This window comes from Oncorhynchus nerka, linkage group LG15 (genome assembly GCF_034236695.1).
Source record: "Oncorhynchus nerka isolate Pitt River linkage group LG15, Oner_Uvic_2.0, whole genome shotgun sequence".
NCBI lineage: Eukaryota > Metazoa > Chordata > Actinopteri > Salmoniformes > Salmonidae > Oncorhynchus > Oncorhynchus nerka.
Genome location: NC_088410.1, coordinates 97,720,818 through 97,745,746, shown reverse-complemented (window position 1 = coordinate 97,745,746; position 24,929 = coordinate 97,720,818). Strand labels below are relative to the sequence as shown.

General features: G+C 41.2%; 1 protein-coding gene across 1 annotated transcript in view; it reads right to left on the bottom strand.

Moving 5' to 3' along the window:
* LOC115119712 (semaphorin-3D-like) overlaps positions 1 to 24,929 on the bottom strand; it is a 173,947-nt gene that overhangs the window by 106,145 nt on the left and 42,873 nt on the right. The window contains exon 2 of the mRNA XM_065002089.1: positions 23,735 to 23,962. Coding sequence (XP_064858161.1) covers positions 23,735 to 23,873 — 139 coding nt within the window. The 5' untranslated portion in view covers positions 23,874 to 23,962. The remainder of the gene's footprint in view (positions 1 to 23,734; positions 23,963 to 24,929) is intronic.

The window sequence follows — 24,929 nt, the reverse complement described above, 5'->3', positions numbered from 1 at the left end:
AGGATGTGATTTGGGGTGGGCATTCTATGTTCTATTTTCTATGTTTTTGTATTTCTTTGTGTTTGGCCGGGTCGGGTTCTCAATCAGGGACTGCTGTATATCGTTGTCTCTGATTGGGAATCATACTTAGGCAGCCCTTTTTCCCTTTGTCATTTGTGGGAAGTCATCTTTGTTATTTGTGGGAAGTTATCTTTGTTATAGGTGGGAAGTTATCTTTGTTATAGGTGGGAAGTTATCTTTGTTATATGTGGGAAGTCATCTTTGTTATCTTTGTTAGGGTGGGAAGTCATCTTTGTTATAGGTGGGATGTTATCTTTGTTAGAGGTGGGAAGTTATCTTTGTTATAGGTGGGAAGTTATCTTTGTTATAGGTGGGAAGTTATCTTTGTTATAGGTGGGAAGTTATCTTTGTTATAGGTGGGAAGTTATCTTTGTTATATGTGGGAAGTCATCTTTGTTATTTGTGGGAAGTCATCTTTGTTATAGGTGGGATGTTATCTTTGTTAGAGGTGGGAAGTTATCTTTGTTATAGGTGGGAAGTTATCTTTGTTATAGGTGGGAAGTTATCTTTGTTATAGGTGGGAAGTCATCTTTGTTATAGGTGGGAAGTTATCTTTGTTATAGGTGGGAAGTTATCTTTGTTATAGGTGGGAAGTTATCTTTGTTATAGGTGGGAAGTTATCTTTGTTATAGGTGGGAAGTCATCTTTGTTATAGGTGGGATGTTATCTTTGTTATAGGTGGGATGTTATCTTTGTTATAGGTGGTTAAGTTATCTTTGTTATAGGTGGGAAGTCATCTTTGTTATAGGTGGGAAGTTATCTTTGTTATAGGTGGGAAGTTATCTTTGTTATAGGTGGGAAGTTATCTTTGTTATAGGTGGGAAGTTATCTTTGTTATAGGTGGGAAGTTATCTTTGTTAGAGGTGGGATGTTATCTTTGTTATAGGTGGGAAGTTATCTTTGTTATAGGTGGGATGTTATCTTTGTTAGAGGTGGGATGTTATCTTTGTTATTTGTGGGAAGTCATCTTTGTTATAGGTGGGAAGTTATCTTTGTTATAGGTGGGAAGTTATCTTTGTTATAGGTGGGAAGTCATCTTTGTTATAGGTGGGAAGTCATCTTTGTTATTTGTGGGAAGTCATCTTTGTTATAGGTGGGATGTTATCTTTGTTAGAGGTGGGAAGTTATCTTTGTTATAGGTGGGAAGTTATCTTTGTTATAGGTGGGAAGTCATCTTTGTTATTTGTGGGAAGTTATCTTTGTTATAGGTGGGAAGTCATCTTTGTTATAGGTGGGATGTTATCTTTGTTATTTGTGGGAAGTCATCTTTGTTATAGGTGGGATGTTATCTTTGTTAGAGGTGGGAAGTTATCTTTGTTAGAGGTGGGATGTCATCTTTGTTAGAGGCTGTTAAGCTTCACGGTCGTTTTTTTGTATTGTTTATTGTTTTTGTTGGCGACATTAAAAAATGAAGTAATGTACGCTCACAACGCTGCGCTTTGGCCCTCTTCTGACGGTCGTGACAACCACTCTCTTTGTCTCTCTCTCTGTCTCTCTGTCAGTCTGTCCATCTCTCTGTCTCTCTCTCTCTCTCTCTGTCTCTGTGTCTCTGTCTCTCTGTCCCTCTCTCTGTCTCTCTTAATTCAAATCAAGGGGCTTTATTGGCATGGGAAACGTGTTAACATTGCCAAAGCAAGTGAGGTAGATAATATACAAAAGTGAAATAACCAATGAAAATGAACAGTAAACATTACACTCACAGAAGTTTCAAAAGAATAAAGACATTACAAATGTCATATTAAGCATATATACAGTGTTGTAACAATGTACAAATGGTTAAAGGACACAAGGGAAAATAAATAAACATAAATATAGGTTGTATTTACAATGGTGTTTGTTCTTCACTGGTTGCCCTTTTCTTGTAGCAACAGGTCACAAATCTTGCTGCTGTGATGTCACACTGTGGTATTTCACCCAGTAGATATGGGAGTTTATCAAAATTGGATTAGTTTTCGAATTCTTTGTGGATCAGTGTAATCTGAGGGAAATATGTGTCTCTAATATGGTCATACATTTGGCAGGAGGTTAGGAAGTGCAGCTCAGTTTCCACCTCATTTTGTGGGCAGTGTGCACATAGCCTGTCTTCTCTTGAGAGCCATGTCTGCCTACCGAGGCCTTTCTCAATAGCAAGGCTATGCTCACTGAGTCTGTACATAGTCAAAGCTTTCCTTTAGTTTGGGTCAGTCACAGTGGTCCGGTATTCTGCCACTGTGTTCTCTCTGTGTAGGGCCAAATAGCATTCTAGTTTGCTCAGTTGTTTTGTTAATTCTTTCCAATGTGTCAAGTAATTATCTTTTTGTTTTCTCATGATTTGCTTGGGTCTAATTGTGCTGTTGTCCTGGGGCTCTGTAGGGTGTGTTTGTGTTTGTGAACAGAGCCCCAGGACCAGCTTGCTTAGGGGACTCTTCTCCAGGTTCATCTCTCTGTAGGTGATGGCTTTGTTATGGAAGGTTTGAGAATCGCTTCATTTTAGGTGGTTGAAGAATTTAACAGCTCTTTTCTGGATTTTGATAATTAGTGGGTATCGGCCTAATTCTGCTCTGTATACATTATTTGGTGTTCTACGTTGTACACAAAGGATATTTTTGCAGAATTCTGCATGCAGAGTCTCAATTTAGTGTTTGTCCAATTTTGTGAAATCTTGGTTGCAGAGCTGACCCCTGACCTCACAACCATAAAGGGCAATGGGCTCTATGACTGATTCAAATATTTTTAGACAAATCATAATTGGTATGTTGAATTTTATGTTCCTTTTGATGGCATAGAATGCCCTTCTTGCTTTGTCTCTCAGATTGTTCACAGCTTTGTGGAAGTTACCTGTGACACTGATGTTTAGGCCAAGGTATGTATCGTTTTTTGTGTGCTCTGGGGCAATGGTGTCTAGATGGAATTTATATTTGTGGTCCTAGCGATTGGACCTTTTTTGGAACACCATTATTTTGGTCTTACTGAGATTTACTGTCAGGGCCCAGGTCTGGCAGAATCTGTGTAGAATATCTAGGTGCTGCTGTAGGCCCTCCTTGGTTGGTGACAGAAGCACCAGATCATCAGTAGACATTTGACTTCAGATTCTAGTAGGGTAAGGCCAGGTGCTGCAGACTGTTCTAGTGGCAGAGCCAATATGTGAATATATATGTTGAAGATGGTGGGGCTTAAGCTGCATCCCTGTCTCACCCCACGGCCCTGTGGGAAGAAATGTGTGTGTTTTTTGCCAATTTTAACCACACACTTGTTGTTTGTGTACATGGATTTTATAATGTCGTATGTTTTACCCCCAACAACACTATCCATCAATTTGTATAGCATACCCTCATCACAAATTGAGTCAAAAGCTTTTTTGAAATCAACAAAGCATGAGAAGACTTTGCCTTTGTTTTGGTTTGTTTGGTTGTCAATTAGGGTGTGCAGGGTGAATACTTGGTCTGTTGTACGGTAATTACAACATTCTCTCTCTCTCTCTCTCTCTCTCTCTCTCTCTCTCTCTCTCTATGTCTCTCTCTGTCTCTCTCTGTCTCCCTCTCTCTCTCTCTCTCTGTCTCTCTCTCTCTCTCTCTCTCTCTCTCTGTCTCTCTCTGTCTCTCTCTCTCTGTCTCCCTCTCTCTCTCTCTCTGTCTCCCTCTCTCTCTCTCCCTCTCTCTCTCTCTCTGTCTCTCTCTCTCTCTCTCTCTCTCTCTCTCTCTCTCTCTCTGTCTCTCTCTGTCTCTCCCTCTCTCTCTGTCTCTCTTTCTGTCTTGCCTTCTCTTTTTCTCTCTTTCCCTACCCCCCTTGCTCTCTCCCCTTCTCTCTCTCTCCCTCTCTCTCTCCTCCTCAAACACACATTCACTTCAAAATAGTTACTCTCTCCTCTAGAGGAAATGTTTTTTCCAAGAAGTATCACAGTGGAATGAATGACATAATAATTCCATGATAATGGTTATTTCCCCCGGTTCATTCAGAGACAGTTTGGTAGTACTGCTGTTGTGTCTTGGAGGAACAACTTTGAGAGATTGTTTGAGTGGAAAAGAGAGGTAAGGTTCTGTGGTTAATACTCAGGTGTCAGACGATGATGGTGTGTGTGTGTCTTAAAAACAAACTCCCCCAGAAGAAAAAGAGAGAGAGAGAGAGAGAGACAGAGGTAGAAGTAGTGTCAGCCAACCCAGAACACTCCCCCTGATACAACACAGATAGTCTCACCATCACTCACAATCACTCACCATCATTACCATCACTCACCATCACTGGTCATCACCCACCATCAACTACCATCACTCACCACCACTTACCATCACTCACAATCACTCACCACCACTCACCATCACTCACCATCACTTGCCATCACTCACCATCACTACCATCACTCACCACCACTTACCATCACTCACCATCACTCACTATCACTCACTATCACTACCATCACTCACCACCACTTACCATCACTCACCATCACTCACACTCACTCACTATCACTTATTATTACTTACCACCACTTGCTACCAATATCAGTTGATATCACTGACCATCACTTACCATCACCCACCATCACTGCCTTCACTCACAATCATTACCATCCCTCACCATGACTCACCATCACTCACTATCACTACCATCACTCACCATGACTCACCATCACTCACTATCACTACCATCACTCACCATGACTCACCGTCACTTACTTTCACTCACAATCACTACCATCACTCACCATCACCTAACATCACTCACCATCACCCAACATCACTCACTATCTCTACCATCACTCACCATCACTAGAATAATTTACCATCACGACCATCATTCACCATCACTTACCATCACTCACCATCACTACCGTCACTCACCGTCACTCACCATAATTTACCATTGTCTGCTATCTCTAATCTATCTGAGAGTTACATTGTCTTTAGGTATTCAGAACAGTGGTCTGGTCTAAGAGTGGAATGGATTGGATGAAGAGGGGAGGAGAAGAAACAGAGAGAGGACAGAAGAAAAGATAAAGAGAGGATGAAGAAAGCGGAAGGAAAGGATTAGAAGAGGATAGAGGGGGAAGAGGGGAGGAAGAGGGGAGAGGGAGGAAGAGGAGAGAGGGGGAAAAGGGGAGGAAGAGGGGAGAGGGGAAGAGGAGAGAGGACAGAAGAAAAGATAAAGAGAGGATGAAGAGACGGGAAGGAAAGGATTAGAAGAGGATAGAGGGGGAAGAGGGGAGGAAGAGGGGAGAGGGAGGAAGAGGAGAGAGGGAAGAGGAGAGAGGGGGAAAAGGGGAGGAAGAGGGGAGAGGGAGGAAGAGTAGAGAGGGGAAATAGGGGAGAGGAAGGAAGAGGATAGAGGGAGGAAGAGGAGAGGGGAAAGAGGGGAGGAAGAGGGGAGAGGGGAAGAGAGAGGAGGAAGAGGTGAGAGGGGGAAGAGAGAGGAGGAAGAGGTGAGAGGGGGAAGAGAGAGGAGGAAGAGGTGAGAGGGGAAGAGAGAGGAGGAAGAGGAGAGAGGGAGGAAGAGGAGAGAGGAGGAAGAAGGTCGGGGTCTGTTCAGATCTGTTTGAAAGACACAGCTACATCCGTCCAAACAACTCCAAGACATCCACCTCTAATTAGCAGCATTCTTCACCCCAACCCCCTCTGCCACCCCCTTCACACACACACACACACACACACACACACACACACACACACACACACACACACACACACACACACACACACACACACACACACACACACACACACACACACACACACACACACACACACACAGCCTTCACCCATCTGCTTTCTCTCTGTTCTCTGACAGGTTCATTCGCTCCGCTGACCTACAGCTCAGCATTGCTCTCTGTGTCAGCCCTCGCTCTTATCTGCCTCACCTCGTTACCGCGGTGACACAGAGGTCAGGGGTCAGGGGGCACTAACCGACACATACCACCAGGTTTTCTTTTCTCCCCGGTGTAACGTTGTCAGTAATCTCTGGTGGACAGACTAGATGCGTTACATGGTACCGTAGATCTGATACTACGGGATGCAGGAGATGACAAAAAGCATTAGTTCCTGTGCTTGAGTTTTTGCCACTGGTTACTTGGACAAAAAGGTGTGAGTATCTTTTTGATATTTTTGGAAGGGGATGGAAACAATTTGGCCCCACAGACTTTCCCGTAACTTGCAAATGGAGATGGTGGAACTGTTCCGGTTTCCGATCCTCGTTCTATCTCTTATCGCGTATGGTCTCAGAACTTTAATGGACTATCTGACCAGTTACAAAAGCCTTTAGTTCTGGGTTAACCAGGTTTATCAGGGGGAAAAGGATCTGTCAGAGTCTCTGATAGTTGAGTAGGTCTCCGGCACATTATATGTGAACTGGGTTCATCAGTTCATCAAACATTTATAGTTTTACTCTAAGTCTTTCCAGACGAAAGAGTTTGCAACCAGATCTGTGTGAATGATATGAGCACTGAATGGTTGTTTCACCACGCAACATATTGACTGTGTGTGTGTGTGTGAGTGTGTGTGTGTGCGCGTGCGTGTGCGTGCACGTGCGTGTGTGCGTGTGTGTGTTAAAGTAAGTTAGTAAAAGTATGTGTGTACTGTCAGCAGTGTAACCGATAAAATATCATTATTACGACAGATGTTTTTAGTCTCTCTGAGTGAGCTTCAATTCCTCTGTTTTTTTAAGTTAACCTCTGAAGTCAGAAGCCGACATATAGACATTAACACGAATTGTACAGCAACTTTTTCAACTGAAATTCTCCTTTTTTTTGTGTTTTTGATGGGGAGGTTTGACTTAAATGTGGATTAGGACCAATGACCTCATGTCTCCCTGTCTCTGACCAACAACACAGACCTCATGTCTCCCTGTCTCTGACCAACAACACAGACCTCATGTCTCCCTGTCTCTGACCAACAACACAGACCTCATGTCTCCCTGTCTCTGACCAACAACACAGACCTCATGTCTCCCTGTCTCTGACCAACAACACAGACCTCATGTCTCTGACCAACAACACAGACCTCATGTCTCCCTGTCTCTGACCAACAACACAGACCTCATGTCTCCCTGTCTCTGACCAACAACACAAACCTCATGTCTCCCTGTCTCTGACCAACAACACAGACCTCAGGTCTCTGACCAACAACACAGACCTCATGTCTCCCTGTCTCTGACCAACAACACAGACCTCATGTCTCCTGTCTCTGACCAACAACACAGACCTCATGTCTCTGACCAACAACACAGACCTCATGTCTCCCTGTCTCTGACCAACAACACAGACCTCATGTCTCCCTGTCTCTGACCAACAACACAAACCTCATGTCTCTGACCAACAACACAGACCTCATGTCTCCCTGTCTCTGACCAACAACACAAACCTCATGTCTCCCTGTCTCTGACCAACAACACAAACCTCATGTCTCCCTGTCTCTGACCAACAACACAGACCTCAGGTCTCTGACCAACAACACAGACCTCATGTCTCCCTGTCTCTGACCAACAACACAGACCTCATGTCTCCCTGTCTCTGACCAACAACACAGACCTCATGTCTCTGACCAACAACACAGACCTCATGTCTCCCTGTCTCTGACCAACAACACAGACCTCATGTCTCCCTGTCTCTGACCAACAACACAGACCTCATGTCTCCCTGTCTCTGACCAACAACACAGACCTCATGTCTCCCTGTCTCTGACCAACAACACAGACCTCATGTCTCCCTGTCTCTGACCAACAACACAGACCTCATGTCTCCCTGTCTCTGACCAACAACACAGACCTCATGTCTCCCTGTCTCTGACCAACAACACAGACCTCATGTCTCCCTGTCTCTGACCAACAACACAGACCTCATGTCTCCCTGTCTCTGACCAACAACACAGACCTCATGTCTCTGACCAACAACACAGACCTCATGTCTCCCTGTCTCTGACCAACAACACAGACCTCATGTCTCCCTGTCTCTGACCAACAACACAGACCTCATGTCTCCCTGTCTCTGACCAACAACACAGACCTCATGTCTCCCTGTCTCTGACCAACAACACAGACCTCATGTCTCCCTGTCTCTGACCAACAACACAGACCTCATGTCTCTGACCAACAACACAGACCTCATGTCTCCCTGTCTCTGACCAACAACACAGACCTCATGTCTCTGACCAACAACACAGACCTCATGTCTCTGACCAACAACACAGACCTCATGTCTCTGACCAACAACACAGACCTCATATCTCCCTGTCTCTGACCAACAACACAGACCTCATGTCTCTGACCAACAACACAGACCTCATGTCTCCCTGTCTCTGACCAACAACACAGACCTCATGTCTCTGACCAACAACACAGACCTCATGTCTCCCTGTCTCTGACCAACAACACAGACCTCATGTCTCTGACCAACAACACAGACCTCATGTCTCTGACCAACAACACAGACCTCATGTCTCCCTGTCTCTGACCAACAACACAGACCTCATGTCTCCCTGTCTCTGACCAACAACACAGACCTCATGTCTCCCTGTATCTGACCAACAACACAGACCTCATGTCTCTGACCAACAACACAGACCTCATGTCTCCCTGTCTCTGACCGACAACACAGACCTCATGTCTCCCTGTCTCTGACCAACAACACAGACCTCATGTCTCTGACCAACAACACAGACCTCATGTCTCTGATCAACAACACAGACCTCATGTCTCTGACCAACAACACAGACCTCAAGTCTCCCTGTCTCTGACCAACAACACAGACCTCATGTCTCCCTGTCTCTGACCAACAACACAAACCTCATGTCTCTGACCGACAACACAGACCTCATGTCTCCCTGTCTCTGACCAACAACACAAACCTCATGTCTCTGACCAACAACACAGACCTCATGTCTCCCTGTCTCTGACCAACAACACAGACCTCATGTCTCTGACCAACAACACATACCTCATGTCTCCCTGTCTCTGACCAACAACACAGACCTCATGTCTCCCTGTCTCTGACCAACAACACAAACCTCATGTCTCTGACCAACAACACAGACCTCATGTCTCCCTGTCTCTGACCAACAACACAGACCTCATGTCTCCCTGTCTCTGACCAACAACACAGACCTCATATCTCCCTGTCTCTGACCAACAACACAGACCTCATGTCTCCCTGTCTCTGACCAACAACACAGACCTCATGTCTCCCTGTCTCTGACCAACAACACAGACCTCATTTCTCCCTGTCTCTGACCAACAACACAGACCTCATGTCTCTGACCAACAACACAGACCTCATGTCTCCCTGTCTCTGACCAACAACACAAACCTCATATCTCCCTGTCTCTGACCAACAACACAGACCTCATGTCTCTGACCAACAACACAGACCTCATGTCTCTGATCAACAACACAGACCTCATGTCTCTGACCAACAACACAGACCTCATGTCTCCCTGTCTCTGACCAACAACACAGACCTCATGTCTCCCTGTCTCTGACCAACAACACAAACCTCATGTCTCCCTGTCTCTGACCAACAACACAGACCTCATGTCTCCCTGTCTCTGACCAACAACACAAACCTCATGTCTCCCTGTCTCTGACCAACAACACAAACCTCATGTCTCCCTGTCTCTGACCAACAACACAGACCTCATGTCTCCCTGTCTCTGACCAACAACACAGACCTCATGTCTCCCTGTCTCTGACCAACAACACAGACCTCATGTCTCCCTGTCTCTGACCAACAACACAGACCTCATGTCTCCCTGTCTCTGACCAACAACACAGACCTCATTTCTCCCTGTCTCTGACCAACAACACAGACCTCATGTCTCTGACCAACAACACAGACCTCATGTCTCCCTGTCTCTGACCAACAACACAAACCTCATATCTCCCTGTCTCTGACCAACAACACAGACCTCATGTCTCTGACCAACAACACAGACCTCATGTCTCTGATCAACAACACAGACCTCATGTCTCTGACCAACAACACAGACCTCATGTCTCCCTGTCTCTGACCAACAACACAGACCTCATGTCTCCCTGTCTCTGACCAACAACACAAACCTCATGTCTCTGACCAACAACACAGACCTCATGTCTCCCTGTCTCTGACCAACAACACAAACCTCATGTCTCCCTGTCTCTGACCAACAACACAAACCTCATGTCTCCCTGTCTCTGACCAACAACACAGACCTCAGGTCTCTGACCAACAACACAGACCTCAGGTCTCTGACCAACAACACAGACCTCATGTCTCCCTGTATCTGACCAACAACACAAACCTCATGTCTCCCTGTCTCTGACCAACAACACAGACCTCATGTCTCCCTGTCTCTGACCAACAACACAGACCTCATGTCTCCCTGTCTCTGACCAACAACACAAACCTCATGTCTCCCTGTCTCTGACCAACAACACAAACCTCATGTCTCCCTGTCTCTGACCAACAACACAGACCTCATGTCTCCCTGTCTCTGACCAACAACACAGACCTCAGGTCTCTGTCCAACAACTCTGACCAACAACACAGACCTCATGTCTCCCTGTCTCTGACCAACAACACAAACCTCATGTCTCCCTGTCTCTGACCAACAACACAGACCTCAGGTCTCTGTCCACCAACACAGACCTCATGTCTCCCTGTCTCTGACCAACAACACAAACCTCAGGTCTCTGACCAACAACACAGACCTCATGTCTCTGACCAACAACACAGACCTCAGGTCTCTGTCCAACAACACAGACCTCAGGTCTCTGTCCAACACACACATCTCACACACACACTACCTCACACACACACACTACCTCACACACACTACCTCACACACACACACTACCTCACACACACTACCTCACACACACACGCACGAACACACACACTACCTCACACACACACGCACGCACGAAGATACACACACACACACACACACACACACACACACACACACACACACACACACACACACACTCAAACACTACCTCACACACACACTACCTCACACACACACTACCTCACACACACACTACCTCACACACGCACACACACACACACACACACACACACACACACACACACACACACACACACACACACACACACACACACACACACACACACACACACACACACACACACATAAACCTCCGATAGCCTCTGCTCAATATACCACAGCTAGACTGCACGTACCCAGGCTCCTACAGTACATCAGTCAAACACACATTCTTCATGTTGCTCATTAGGAGAAAAACCCCACAGAACCGTCAATATGGTGCCAGCAGCAGGAAGTAGTCAGTTCTGTACGAGGTCTCTCTCTATAGTCTATAGTATACTCTCTATAGTCTATAGTATACTCTCTATAGTCTATAGTATACTCTCTATAGTCTATAGTATACTTTCTATAGTCTATATTATACTCTATAGTCTATAGTATACTCTCTATAGTCTATAGTATACTCTCTATAGTCTATAGTATACTCTCTATAGTCTATAGTATACTCTCTATAGTCTATAGTATACTCTCTATAGTCTATAGTATACTCTCTATAGTCTATAGTATACTCTCTATAGTCTATAGTATTCTCTCTATAGTCTATAGTATACTCTCTATAGTCTATAGTATACTCTCTATAGTCTATAGTATACTCTCTATAGTCTATAGTATACTCTCTATAGTCTATAGTATACTCTATAGTCTATAGTATACTCTATAGTCTATAGTATTCTCTATAGTCTATAGTATACTCTATAGTCTATAGTATACTTCTCTATAGTCTATAGTATACTCTCTATAGTCTGTAGTATACTCTCTATAGTCTATAGTATACTCTCTATAGTCTATAGTATACTCTCTATAGTCTATAGTATACTCTCTATAGTCTATAGTATACTCTCTATAGTCTATAGTATACTCTATAGTCTATAGTATACTCTCAGCTGTAGTATACGATTGGTCTATAGTATACTCTCTATAGTCTATAGTATACTCTCTATAGTCTATAGTATACTCTCTATAGTCTATAGTATACTCTCTATAGTCTATAGTATACTCTATAGTCTATAGTATACTCTCTATAGTCTATAGTATACTCTCTATAGTCTATAGTATACTCTCTATAGTCTATAGTATACTCTCTATAGTCTATAGTATACTCTATAGTATACAGTATACTCTATAGTATACTCTCTATAGTCTATAGTATACTCTATAGTATACTCTCTATAGTCTATAGTATACTCTCTATAGTCTATAGTATACTCTCTATAGTCTATAGTATACTCTCTATAGTCTATAGTATACTCTCTATAGTCTATAGTATACTCTATAGTCTATAGTCTATAGTATACTCTCTATAGTCTATAGTATACTCTCTATAGTCTATAGTATACTCTCTATAGTCTATAGTATACTCTCTATAGTATACTCTATAGTCTATAGTATACTCTATAGTATACTCTCTATAGTCTATAGTATACTCTCTATAGTCTATAGTATACTCTCTATAGTCTATAGTATACTCTCTATAGTCTATAGTATACTCTCTATAGTATACTATAGTATAGTCTATAGTATACTCTCTATAGTCTATAGTATACTCTCTATAGTCTATAGTATACTCTCTATAGTCTATAGTATACTCTCTATAGTCTATAGTATACTCTATAGTCTACTCTAGTCTATAGTATACTCTATAGTCTATAGTATACTCTCTATAGTCTATAGTATACTCTCTATAGTCTATAGTATACTCTCTATAGTCTATAGTAAGTCTATAGTATACTCTATAGTCTATAGTATACTCTCTATAGTCTATAGTATACTCTCTATAGTCTATAGTATACTCTCTATAGTCTATAGTATACTCTCTATAGTCTATAGTATACTCTCTATAGTCTGTAGTATACTCTCTATAGTCTATAGTATACTCTCTATAGTCTGTAGTATACTCTCTATAGTCTATAGTATACTCTCTATAGTCTATAGTATACTCTCTATAGTCTGTAGTATACTCTCTATAGTCTATAGTATACTCTCTATAGTCTATAGTATACTCTCTATAGTCTATAGTATACTCTATAGTCTATAGTCTATAGTATACTCTCTATAGTCTATAGTATACTCTCTATAGTCTATAGTATACTCTCTATAGTCTATAGTATACTCTCTATAGTCTATAGTATTCTCTCTATAGTCTATAGTATACTCTCTATAGTCTATAGTATACTCTCTATAGTCTATAAGTCTATAGTATACTCTCTATAGTCTATAGTATACTCTCTATAGTCTATTGTATACTCTCTATAGTCTATAGTATACTCTCTATAGTCTATAGTATACTCTCTATAGTCTATAAGTCTATAGTATACTCTCTATAGTCTATAGTATACTCTCTATAGTCTATAGTATACTCTCTATAGTCTATAGTATACTCTCTATAGTCTATAGTATACTCTCTATAGTCTGTAGTATACTCTCTATAGTCTATAGTATTCTCTCTATAGTCTATAGTATACTCTCTATAGTCTATTGTATACTCTCTATAGTCTATAGTATACTCTCTATAGTCTATAGTATACTCTCTATAGTCTATAAGTCTATAGTATACTCTCTATAGTCTATAAGTCTATAGTATACTCTCTATAGTCTATAGTATACTCTCTATAGTCTATAGTATTCTCTCTATAGTCTATAGTATACTCTCTATAGTCTATAGTATACTCTCTATAGTCTATAGTATACTCTCTATAGTCTATAGTATACTCTCTATAGTCTATAGTATACTCTCTATAGTCTATAGTATACTCTCTATAGTCTATAGTATACTCTCTATAGTCTATAGTATACTCTCTATAGTCTATAAGTCTATAGTATACTCTCTATAGTCTATAAGTCTATAGTATACTCTCTATAGTCTATAGTATACTCTCTATAGTCTATAGTCTATTACTCTCTAGTCTGTAGCATACTTATAGTCTATAGTATACTCTCTATAGTCTATAGTATACTCTCTATAGTCTATAGTATACTCTCTATAGTCTATTGTATATCTCTATAGTCTATAGTATACTCTCTATAGTCTATAGTATACTCTCTATAGTCTATAGTATACTCTCTATAGTCTATAGTATACTCTATAGTCTATAGTATACTCTCTATAGTCTATAGTATACTCTCTATAGTCTATAGTATACTCTCTATAGTCTATAGTATACTCTATAGTCTATAGTATACTCTCTATAGTCTATAGTATACTCTATAGTCTATAGTATACTCTCTATAGTCTATAGTATACTCTCTATAGTCTATAGTATACTCTCTATAGTCTATAGTATACTCTCTATAGTCTATAGTATACTCTCTATAGTCTATAGTATACTCTCTATAGTCTATAGTATACTCTCTATAGTCTATAGTATAGTATATAGTCTATAGTATACTCTATAGTCTATAGTATACTCTCTATAGTCTATAGTCTATAGTATACTCTATAGTCTATAGTATACTCTCTATAGTCTATAGTATACTCTCTATAGTCTATAGTATACTCTCTATAGTCTATAGTATACTCTCTATAGTCTATAGTATACTCTCTATAGTCTATAGTATACTCTATATAGTCTATAGTACTCTCTATAGTCTATAGTATACTCTCTATAGTCTATAGTATACTCTCTATAGTCTATAGTATACTCTATAGTCTAGTATACTTATAGTCTATAGTATACTCTCTATAGTCTATAGTATACTCTCTATAGTCTATAGTATACTCTCTATAGTCTATAGTATAGTATACTCTCTATAGTCTATAGTATACTCTCTATAGTCTATAGTATACTCTCTATAGTCTATAGTATACTCTCTATAGTCTATAGTATACTCTCTATAGTCTATAGTATACTCTCTATAGTCTATAGTATTCTCTCTATAGTCTATAGTATACTATAGTCTATACTATACTCTATAGTCTATAGTATAGTCTCTATAGTCTATAGTATACTCTATAGTCTATAGTATACTCTCTATAGTCTATAGTATACTCTCTATAGTCTATAGTCTATAGTATATAGTCTATAGTATACTATAGTCTATAGTATACTCTCTATAGTCTATAGTATACTCTCTATAGTCTATAGTATACTCTCTATAGTCTATAGTATACTCTCTATAGTCTATAGTATACTCTCTATAGTCTATAGTATACTCTCTATAGTCTATAATACTCTCTATAGTCTATAGTATACTCTCTATAGTCTATAGTATACTCTCTATAGTCTATAGTATATAGTACTCTCTATAGTCTATAGTATACTCTCTATAGTCTATAGTATACTCTCTATAGTCTATAGTATACTCTCTATAGTCTATAGTATACTCTCTATAGTCTATAGTATACTCTCTATAGTCTATAGTATACTCTCTACTATAGTCTATAGTATACTCTCTATAGTCTATAGTATAGTATACTCTATAGTCTATAGTATACTCTCTATAGTCTATAGTATACTCTCTATAGTCTATAAGTATACTATAGTCTATAGTATACTCTCTCTAGTCTAGTCTATAGTATACTCTCTATAGTATTCTCTATAGTCTATAGTATACTCTCTATAGTCTATAGTATACTCTCTATAGTCTATAGTATACTCTATAGTCTATAGTATACTCTCTATAGTCTATAGTATACTCTATAGTCTATAGTATACTCTATAGTAGTCTATAGTATACTCTCTATAGTCTATAGTATACTCTATAGTCTATAGTATACTCTCTATCTAGTCTATAGTCTATAGTATACTCTCTATAGTCTATAGTATACTTCTCTATAGTCTATAGTATACTCTCTATAGTCTATAGTATACTCTATAGTCTATAGTATTCTATAGTCTATAGTATACTCTATAGTCTATAGTATACTCTCTATAGTCTATAGTATACTCTCTATAGTCTATAGTATACTCTCTATAGTCTATAGTATACTCTCTATAGTCTATAGTATACTCTACTATATAGTCTATAGTATACTCTCTATAGTCTATAGTATACTCTCTATAGTCTATAGTATACTCTCTATAGTCTATATATACTCTCTATAGTCTATAGTATACTCTCTATAGTCTATAGTATACTCTCTATAGTCTATAGTATACTCTCTATAGTCTATAGTATACTCTCTATAGTCTATAGTATACTCTCTATAGTCTATAGTATACTCTCTATAGTCTATAGTATACTCTCTATAGTCTATAGTATACTCTCTATAGTCTATAGTATACTCTCTATAGTCTATAGTATACTCTCTATAGTCTATAGTATACTCTCTATAGTCTATAGTATACTCTCTATAGTCTATAGTATACTTTCTATAGTCTATAGTATACTCTCTATAGTCTATAGTATACTCTATAGTCTATAGTATACTCTCTATAGTCTATAGTATACTCTCTATAGTCTATAGTATACTCTCTATAGTCTATAGTATACTCTCTATAGTCTATAGTATACTCTATAGTCTATAGTATACTCTCTATAGTCTATAGTCTATAGTATACTCTATAGTCTATAGTATACTCTCTATAGTCTATAGTATACTCTCTATAGTCTATAGTATACTCTCTATAGTCTATAGTATACTCTATAGTCTATAGTATACTCTCTATAGTCTATAGTATACTCTCTATAGTCTATAGTATACTCTCTATAGTCTATAGTATACTCTCTATAGTCTATAGTATACTCTCTATAGTCTATAGTATACTCTCTATAGTCTATAGTATACTCTCTATAGTATACTCTCTATAGTCTATAGTATACTCTCTATAGTCTATAGTATACTCTCTATAGTCTATAGTATACTCTCTATAGTCTATAGTATACTCTCTATAGTCTATAGTATACTCTCTATAGTCTATAGTATACTCTCTATAGTCTATAGTATACTCTCTATAGTCTATAGTATACTCTCTATAGTATACTATAGTATACTCTCTATAGTCTATAGTATACTCTATAGTCTATAGTATACTCTCTATAGTCTATAGTATACTCTCTATAGTCTATAGTATACTATAGTCTATAGTATACTCTCTATAGTCTATAGTATACTCTCTATAGTCTATAGTATACTCTCTATAGTCTATAGTATACTCTCTATAGTCTATAGTATACTCTCTATAGTCTATAGTATACTCTCTATAGTCTATAGTATACTCTCTATAGTCTATAGTATACTCTCTATAGTCTATAGTATACTCTATAGTCTATAGTATACTCTCTATAGTCTATAGTATACTCTCTATAGTCTATAGTATACTCTACTATAGTCTATAGTATACTCTCTATAGTCTATAGTATACTCTCTATAGTCTATAGTATACTCTCTATAGTCTATAGTATACTCTCTATAGTCTATAGTATACTCTCTATAGTCTATAGTATACTCTAGTCTATAGTCTATAGTATACTCTCTATAGTCTATAGTATACTCTCTATAGTATACTATAGTCTATAGTATACTCTATAGTCTATAGTCTATAGTATACTCTCTATAGTCTATAGTATACTCTCTATAGTCTATAGTATACTCTCTATAGTCTATAGTATACTCTCTCTATAGTATACTATAGTATACTCTCTATAGTCTATAGTATACTCTCTATAGTCTATAGTATACTCTCTATAGTCTATAGTATACTCTCTATAGTCTATAGTATACTCTATAGTCTATAGTATACTCTATAGTCTATAGTATACTCTCTATAGTCTATAGTATACTCTCTATAGTCTATAGTATACTCTCTATAGTCTATAGTATACTCTCTATAGTCTATAGTATACTCTCTATAGTCTATAGTATACTCTCTATAGTATACTCTCTATAGTCTATAGTATACTCTCTATAGTCTATAGTATACTCTCTATAGTCTATAGTATACTCTCTATAGTCTATAGTATACTCTCTATAGTCTATAGTCTATAGTATCTCTATAGTCTATAGTATACTCTCTATAGTCTATAGTATACTCTCTAGTCTATAGTATACTCTATAGTCTATAGTATACTCTATAGTCTATAGTATACTCTCTATAGTCTGTAGTATACTCTCTATAGTCTATAGTATACTCTCTATAGTCTATAGTATACTCTCTATAGTATACTCTCTATAGTCTATAGTATACTCTCTATAGTCTATAGTATACTCTCTATAGTCTATAGTATACTCTCTATAGTCTATAGTATACTCTCTATAGTCTATAGTATACTCTCTATAGTCTATAGTATACTCTCTATAGTCTATAGTATACTCTCTATAGTCTATAGTATACTCTCTATAGTCTATAGTATACTCTCTATAGTCTATAGTATACTCTCTATAGTCTATAGTATACTCTCTATAGTCTATAGTATACTCTCTATAGTCTATAGTATACTCTCTATAGTCTATAGTATACTCTCTATAGTCTATAGTATACTCTCTATAGTCTATAGTATACTCTCTATAGTCTATAGTATACTCTCTATAGTCTATAGTATACTCTCTATAGTCTATAGTATACTCTCTATAGTCTATAGTATACTCTCTATAGTCTATAGTATACTCTCTATCTGTAGTCTATAGTATACTCTCTATAGTCTATAGTATACTCTAGTCTATAGTCTATAGTATATACTCTATAGTCTATAGTATACTCTATAGTCTATAGTATACTCTCTATAGTCTATAGTATACTCTCTATAGTCTATAGTATACTCTCTATAGTCTATAGTATACTCTCTATAGTCTATAGTATACTCTCTATAGTCTATAGTATACTCTCTATAGTCTATAGTATACTCTCTATAGTCTATAGTATACTCTCTATAGTCTATAGTATACTCTCTATAGTCTATAGTATACTCTCTATAGTCTATAGTATACTCTCTATAGTCTATAGTATACTCTCTATAGTCTATAGTATACTCTCTATAGTCTATAGTATACTCTCTATAGTCTATAGTATACTCTCTATAGTCTATAGTATTCTCTCTATAGTCTATAGTATACTCTCTATAGTCTATAGTATACTCTCTATAGTCTATAGTACATGTTTCATCAGGTGTCGATCTAAATGACTCTATTGTTCTCAGTGTTCAGCTTTTCCAACAACACATTACATTAATGGCGTTGCATTGTGCCCTGCGACGACTCCCTCTCTTCCCCCCCCCCACCGCCTCTTCTCACGCACAAACACCCCACAATGCACTCTGCCATGCGATGAAAGAGAATTGTTTAATCGTTTGCTTCACTTTTATAACTCAAATGAGTTCACCCCCTCACCACAGTTTAAATGACCCCGCCTCTACACTCTAACCACTCTCGGCTACCCTGCCCCCCCACTCTAACCACTAGGCTACCCTGCCCCCCTACACTCTAACCACTAGCCTACACTGCCCCCCTACACTCTAATCACTAGGCTACCTGCCGCCCCTACACTCTAACCACTAGGCTACCTGCCGCCTCTACACTCTAACCACTAGGCTACCCTGCCCCCCTACACTCTAACCACTAGGCTACCCTGCCCCCCTACACTCTAACCACTAGCCTACACTGCCCCCTACACTCTAATCACTAGGCTACCTGCCGCCCACACTCTAACCACTAGGCTACCTGCCGCCTCTACACTCTAACCACTAGGCTACCCTGCCACCTCTACACTCTAACCACTAGGCTACCCTGCCACCTCTACACTCTAACCACTAGGCTACCCTGCCACCTCTACACTCTAACCACTAGGCTACCTGCCGCCCCTACACTCTAACCACTAGGCTACCTGCCGCCTCTACACTCTAACCACTAGGCTACCTGCCACCTCTACACTCTAACCACTAGGCTACCCTGCCACCTCTACACTCTAACCACTAGGCTACCCTGCCACCTCTACACTCTAACCACTAGGCTACCCTGCCACCTCTACACTCTAACCACTAGGCTACCCTGCCACCTCTACACTCTAACCACTAGGCTACCCTGCCACCTCTACACTCTAACCACTAGGCTACCCTGCCACCTCTACACTCTAACCACTAGGCTACCCTGCCACCTCTACACTCTAACCACTAGGCTACCCTGCCACCTCTACACTCTAACCACTAGGCTACCCTGCCACCTCTACACTCTAACCACTAGGCTAAAAGAACATAAACATAAGCAAAAAAAAAATAACAAAAAATGAACAGTAAACATTACACTTCCAAAAGTTCCATAAGAATAAAGACGTTACAAATGTCATATTATGTCTGTATACAGTGTTACCTAAATATAGTTTGTATTTACATTGATGTTTGTTCTTCACTGGTTGACCTTTTCTTGTGGCAACAGGTCACAAATCTTGCTGCTGTGATGTCACACTGTGGTATTTCACCCAGTAGATATGGGAGTTTATCAAAATTGGATTTGTTTTTTCGAATTCTTTGTGGATCTGTGTAATCTGAGGGAAATATGTGTCTCTAATATGGTCATATCTCCCTGCTTCCCTCCCTCCCTCTCTCCCTCCCTCCCTGCCTCCCTCCCTCCCTCCTCTCCTCCCTCGCTCCCACCCTCCCTCGCTCCCTCCCTCCTTCCCTCCTCCCTCTCTCCCTCCCTCCCTGCCTCCCTCCCTCCCTCGCTCCCCCTCCCTCGCTCCCTCCCTCCCTCGCTCCCTCCCTCCCTCTGACACACAGGGAGGAGCATCCATCCCAGAGCCCTCCCTCCCTCCCTCCCTCCCTCCCTCCCTCCCCTCTGAAACACAGGGAGGAGCATCCATCCCAGAGCCCTCCCTCCCTCCCTCCCTCCCTCTGAAACACAGGGAGGAGCATCCATCCCCAGAGCCCTCCCTCCCTCCCTCCCTCCCTCCCTCTGAAACACAGGGAGGAGCATCCATCCCCAGAGCCCTCCCTCCCTCCCTCCCTCCCTCCCTCCCTCCCTCCCTCCCTCCCTCCCTCCCTCCCTCCCTCCCTCTGACACACAGGGTGGAGCATCCATCCCAGAGCCCTCCCTCCCTCCCCCTCCCTCCCTCTGAAACACAGGGAGGAGCATCCATCCCCAGAGCCCTCCCTCCCTCCCTCCCTCGCTCCCTCCCTCCCTCCCTCTGACACAGGGAGGAGCATCCATCCCCAGAGCCCTCTCTGTCTAACTATCTGGATGTCAGAGCTAACCCCAGAGAGTGACCTCAGGAACCCAGCCTAGACCATGCATCCTGAGGGAGGAGGGAGCTGACAGGGTGTTATCACACACACACACACACACACACACACACACACACACACACACACACACACACACACACACACACTGACAGGGTGTTATCCTCCAGCCCTCTGACCCTCCGACCGCTTTTCGCTATCTTCTTCTGACAGGAGGGCCAAACACACACACACACAGACATCCCATCATCCCTGGGGCTAGAATTATAGTTTGTCAGAGAAGCAGGCCTGTTAGACATACAGAGAGGCAGGCCTGTCAGACACACAGAGAGGCAGGCCTGTCAGACACACAGAGAGGCAGGCCTTTCAGACACACAGAGAGGCAGGCCTTTCAGACACACAGATGTTACTGATTAGAGATGGAGAGGAGAGAGGCAGGCCTGTTAGACACACAGAGAGGCAGGCATGTTAAACACACAGAGAGGCAGGCCTGTTAGACACACAAAGAGGCAGGCCTGTTAGACACACAGAGAGGCAGGCATGTTACACACACAGAGAGGCAGGCCTTTCAGACACACAGATGTTACTGATTAGAGATGGAGAGGAGAGAGGCAGGCCTGTTAGACACACAGAGAGGCAGGCATGTTAAACACACAGAGAGGCAGGCCTTTCAGACACACAGATGTTACTGATTAGAGATGGAGAGGAGAGAGGCATGCCTGTTAGACACACAGAGAGGCAGGCATGTTAAACACACAGAGAGGCAGGCCTTTCAGACACACAGATGTTACTGATTAGAGATGGAGAGGAAGAGGAGAGAGGCAGGCCTGTTAGACACACAGAGAGGCAGGCATGTTAAACACACAGAGAGGCAGGCCTTTCAGACACACAGATGTTACTGATTAGAGATGGAGAGGAGAAACTTGTTTTCCTAGCAGGTATCATACTAATGCCTTACTGTCCCGACAAGCAGACAACCCTCCAGGGAGAGATTATACCACACAGCTCGACAGATGAACATGAAACTGTGCAAGTAAAATGATTTATCTTAATGACTGTATGACACGACCAGGAAAACTCAGGGTCATAGTTTAAGTCTCTACGTCCGTGGGATGTTTTTTTTTTTTCTTGAGCACATGGTCAGGGGGCCGGAATATAGATAGAAATAATTAGCAGACTAGTGACCACTAGAAGCCCAACGGATACAGTATTAGACAATCATTTCAAACCTTGATTACACTTGGATCCGACAATGCTGTATGTTTATCGATTTACACGTCGTAATACTTTGGGAACATATATCCCAAGTTAAAAATGACTTTGAGCTGATTGACTAGAGATTTTACAGTGAAAATAATGTTTTAGCTTTTTGAAAACTCGGGTGGGCCAAATAAAATCAATCGTTGGTCAAATTTGGCACACGGGGCCGCCAGTTGAAGAGCCCTGCTCTACGTAATAGATTGTGAATGCATAGATATTAACATGAACGTGCCTATTTTTAAACACGCAACCTACTAAATCTCCTGGCTCTTTACAGTACAAATCCTCTGTTGTGCCGAACAGACCATATCCCCTCTTTCCTTCCTCTACTACAACAATGAGTCAGTAGTTTCTTCTGTTCTCCCCCCATTCTGCTACTGTCTGTCTGAGGATCTGGCTGTACAGCAAGACAACGACAACACCACTGTTTTTGGTTAAGATTTCAGATTTCAGGCCTTTATATTATCGATCATAGTATGTTGCTGGAAGAAAAGAAATGTCTGTGCTATGGCTTTACAAACCCCTGCTTGTCATACCCTGATCTGTTTCACCTGTCTTTGTGCTTGTCTCCACCCCCTCCAGGTGTTGCCCATCTTCTCCATTATCCCCTGGGTATTTATACCTGTGTTCTCTGTTTGTATGTTGCCAGTTTGTTTTGTTCGTAAAACCTACCAGCGTTTGTTTCCCTGCTCCTGCCTGTTTCTTGCTCCTGATTTCCAGTCCTTCCCGGTTTTGACCATTCTACCTGCCCTGACCATGAGACTGCCCGCCATTTTGTACATTACCCCACCGTTCTGGATTATTGACCCCTGACCCTGAGACTGCCCGCCGTTCTGGACCCTTTACACCCGTTCTGGATTATTGACCCCTGACCCTGAGACTGCCCGCTGTTCTGGACCCTTTACACCCGTTCTGGATTATTGACCCCTGACTGTCTTGACCTGTTCCTCTTCACTATCAGTCCCTCTTCACTATCAGTCCCTATTTCCTAATTAGAAAGCCATATTGAAAACCAGCAGTGTTGCAGTTTCAAGGACCAGAGCTCCCCAGTACACCAAGGACCAGAGCTCCCCAGTACACCAAGGACCAGAGCTCCCCAGTACACCAAGGACCAGAGCTCCCCAGTACACCAAGGACCAGAGCTCCCCAGTACCAGAGCTCCCCAGTACACCAAGGACCAGAGCTCCCCAGTACCAGAGCTCCCCAGTACACCAAGGACCAGAGCTCCCCAGTACCAGAGCTCCCCAGTACACCAAGGACCAGAGCTCCTCAGAGTAGAAAAGGGGGCGGATATGAGATACCTGTGTGTGAGAGCTGCAGGCGGGGTCCACTCTGGCTCCAGGTTGCAGCGGTAGAGGTGTCTGGTAGCAACAGCAGCAGTTGGATGGACACACCCAGCAGAACACAGAACCTCTCTGGCCCCAGGATCCTCATCTTCATCGTTATTAGTGAGAACAGGTGGTCGTCGCTGTCACATCACCCTGTGGATCTGTCTGTGGATCCTTTCAGCAGTTTCTAACGTTGGCAAGCTGTCATGGGAAAAAAACACACTTTCAAACAAGTCCAAGTAAGGCTTTTTCCTGAAAATGAAGACCTAAGCAGGAACTTTACTTGTTAATTGAATTTATTTTTATTTAACTTTTATTTAACCAGGCAAGTCAGTTAAGAACAAATTCTTATTTTCAATGACGGCCTAGGAACAGTGGGTTTAACTGCCTTGTTCAGGGGGCAGAACGACAGATTTTACCTTGTCAGCTCGGGGGGAAACAATCATGCAACTTTTCGGTTACAAGTCCAACGCTCTAACCACTAGGCTACCTGCCTCTAACCACTAGGCTACCTGCCTCTAACCACTAGGCTACCTGCCGACCCTCCCGATCCATGTATATGGCTAAGAGTCTAGCTACATTTTGGGAATGTTATACGTTTCTAATTTTGTTAAAAAAAGTTGTTTTCTTTGCAAGTTTAAAGCATACTGTTCGCTAGCTAGCGAATGTTAGCTTTCTGGCTCACTGGCTAATGCTGTGTATATAATCTGTGTAGTACGTTGCTAGTTATAGCCTAATGATAGCTGGCTAGCTAACATTGAACCTAGTTGGTTAGCTTTAGCTACTGTACCTGCAGATTCATACTACAGCATTTGATTCATTGTGGCTAGCTATGACAATCCGATAGATGCTGTCCTCTCACAGTTTGAACTGTCCTCACACAGTTTGAACTTTCCTCTCACAGTAGGAACTGTCCTCTCACATCATGAACTGTCCTCTCACATCATGAACTGTCCTCTCACAGTAGGAACTGTCCTCTCACATCATGAACTGTCCTCTCACAGTAGGAACTGTCCTCACACAGTAGGAACTGTCCTCACACAGTAGGAACTGTCCTCTCACAGTAGGAACTGTCCTCACACATCATGAACTGTCCTCACACAGTAGGAACTGTCCTCTCACAGTAGGAACTGTCCTCACACAGTAGGAACTGTCCTCTCACAGTAGG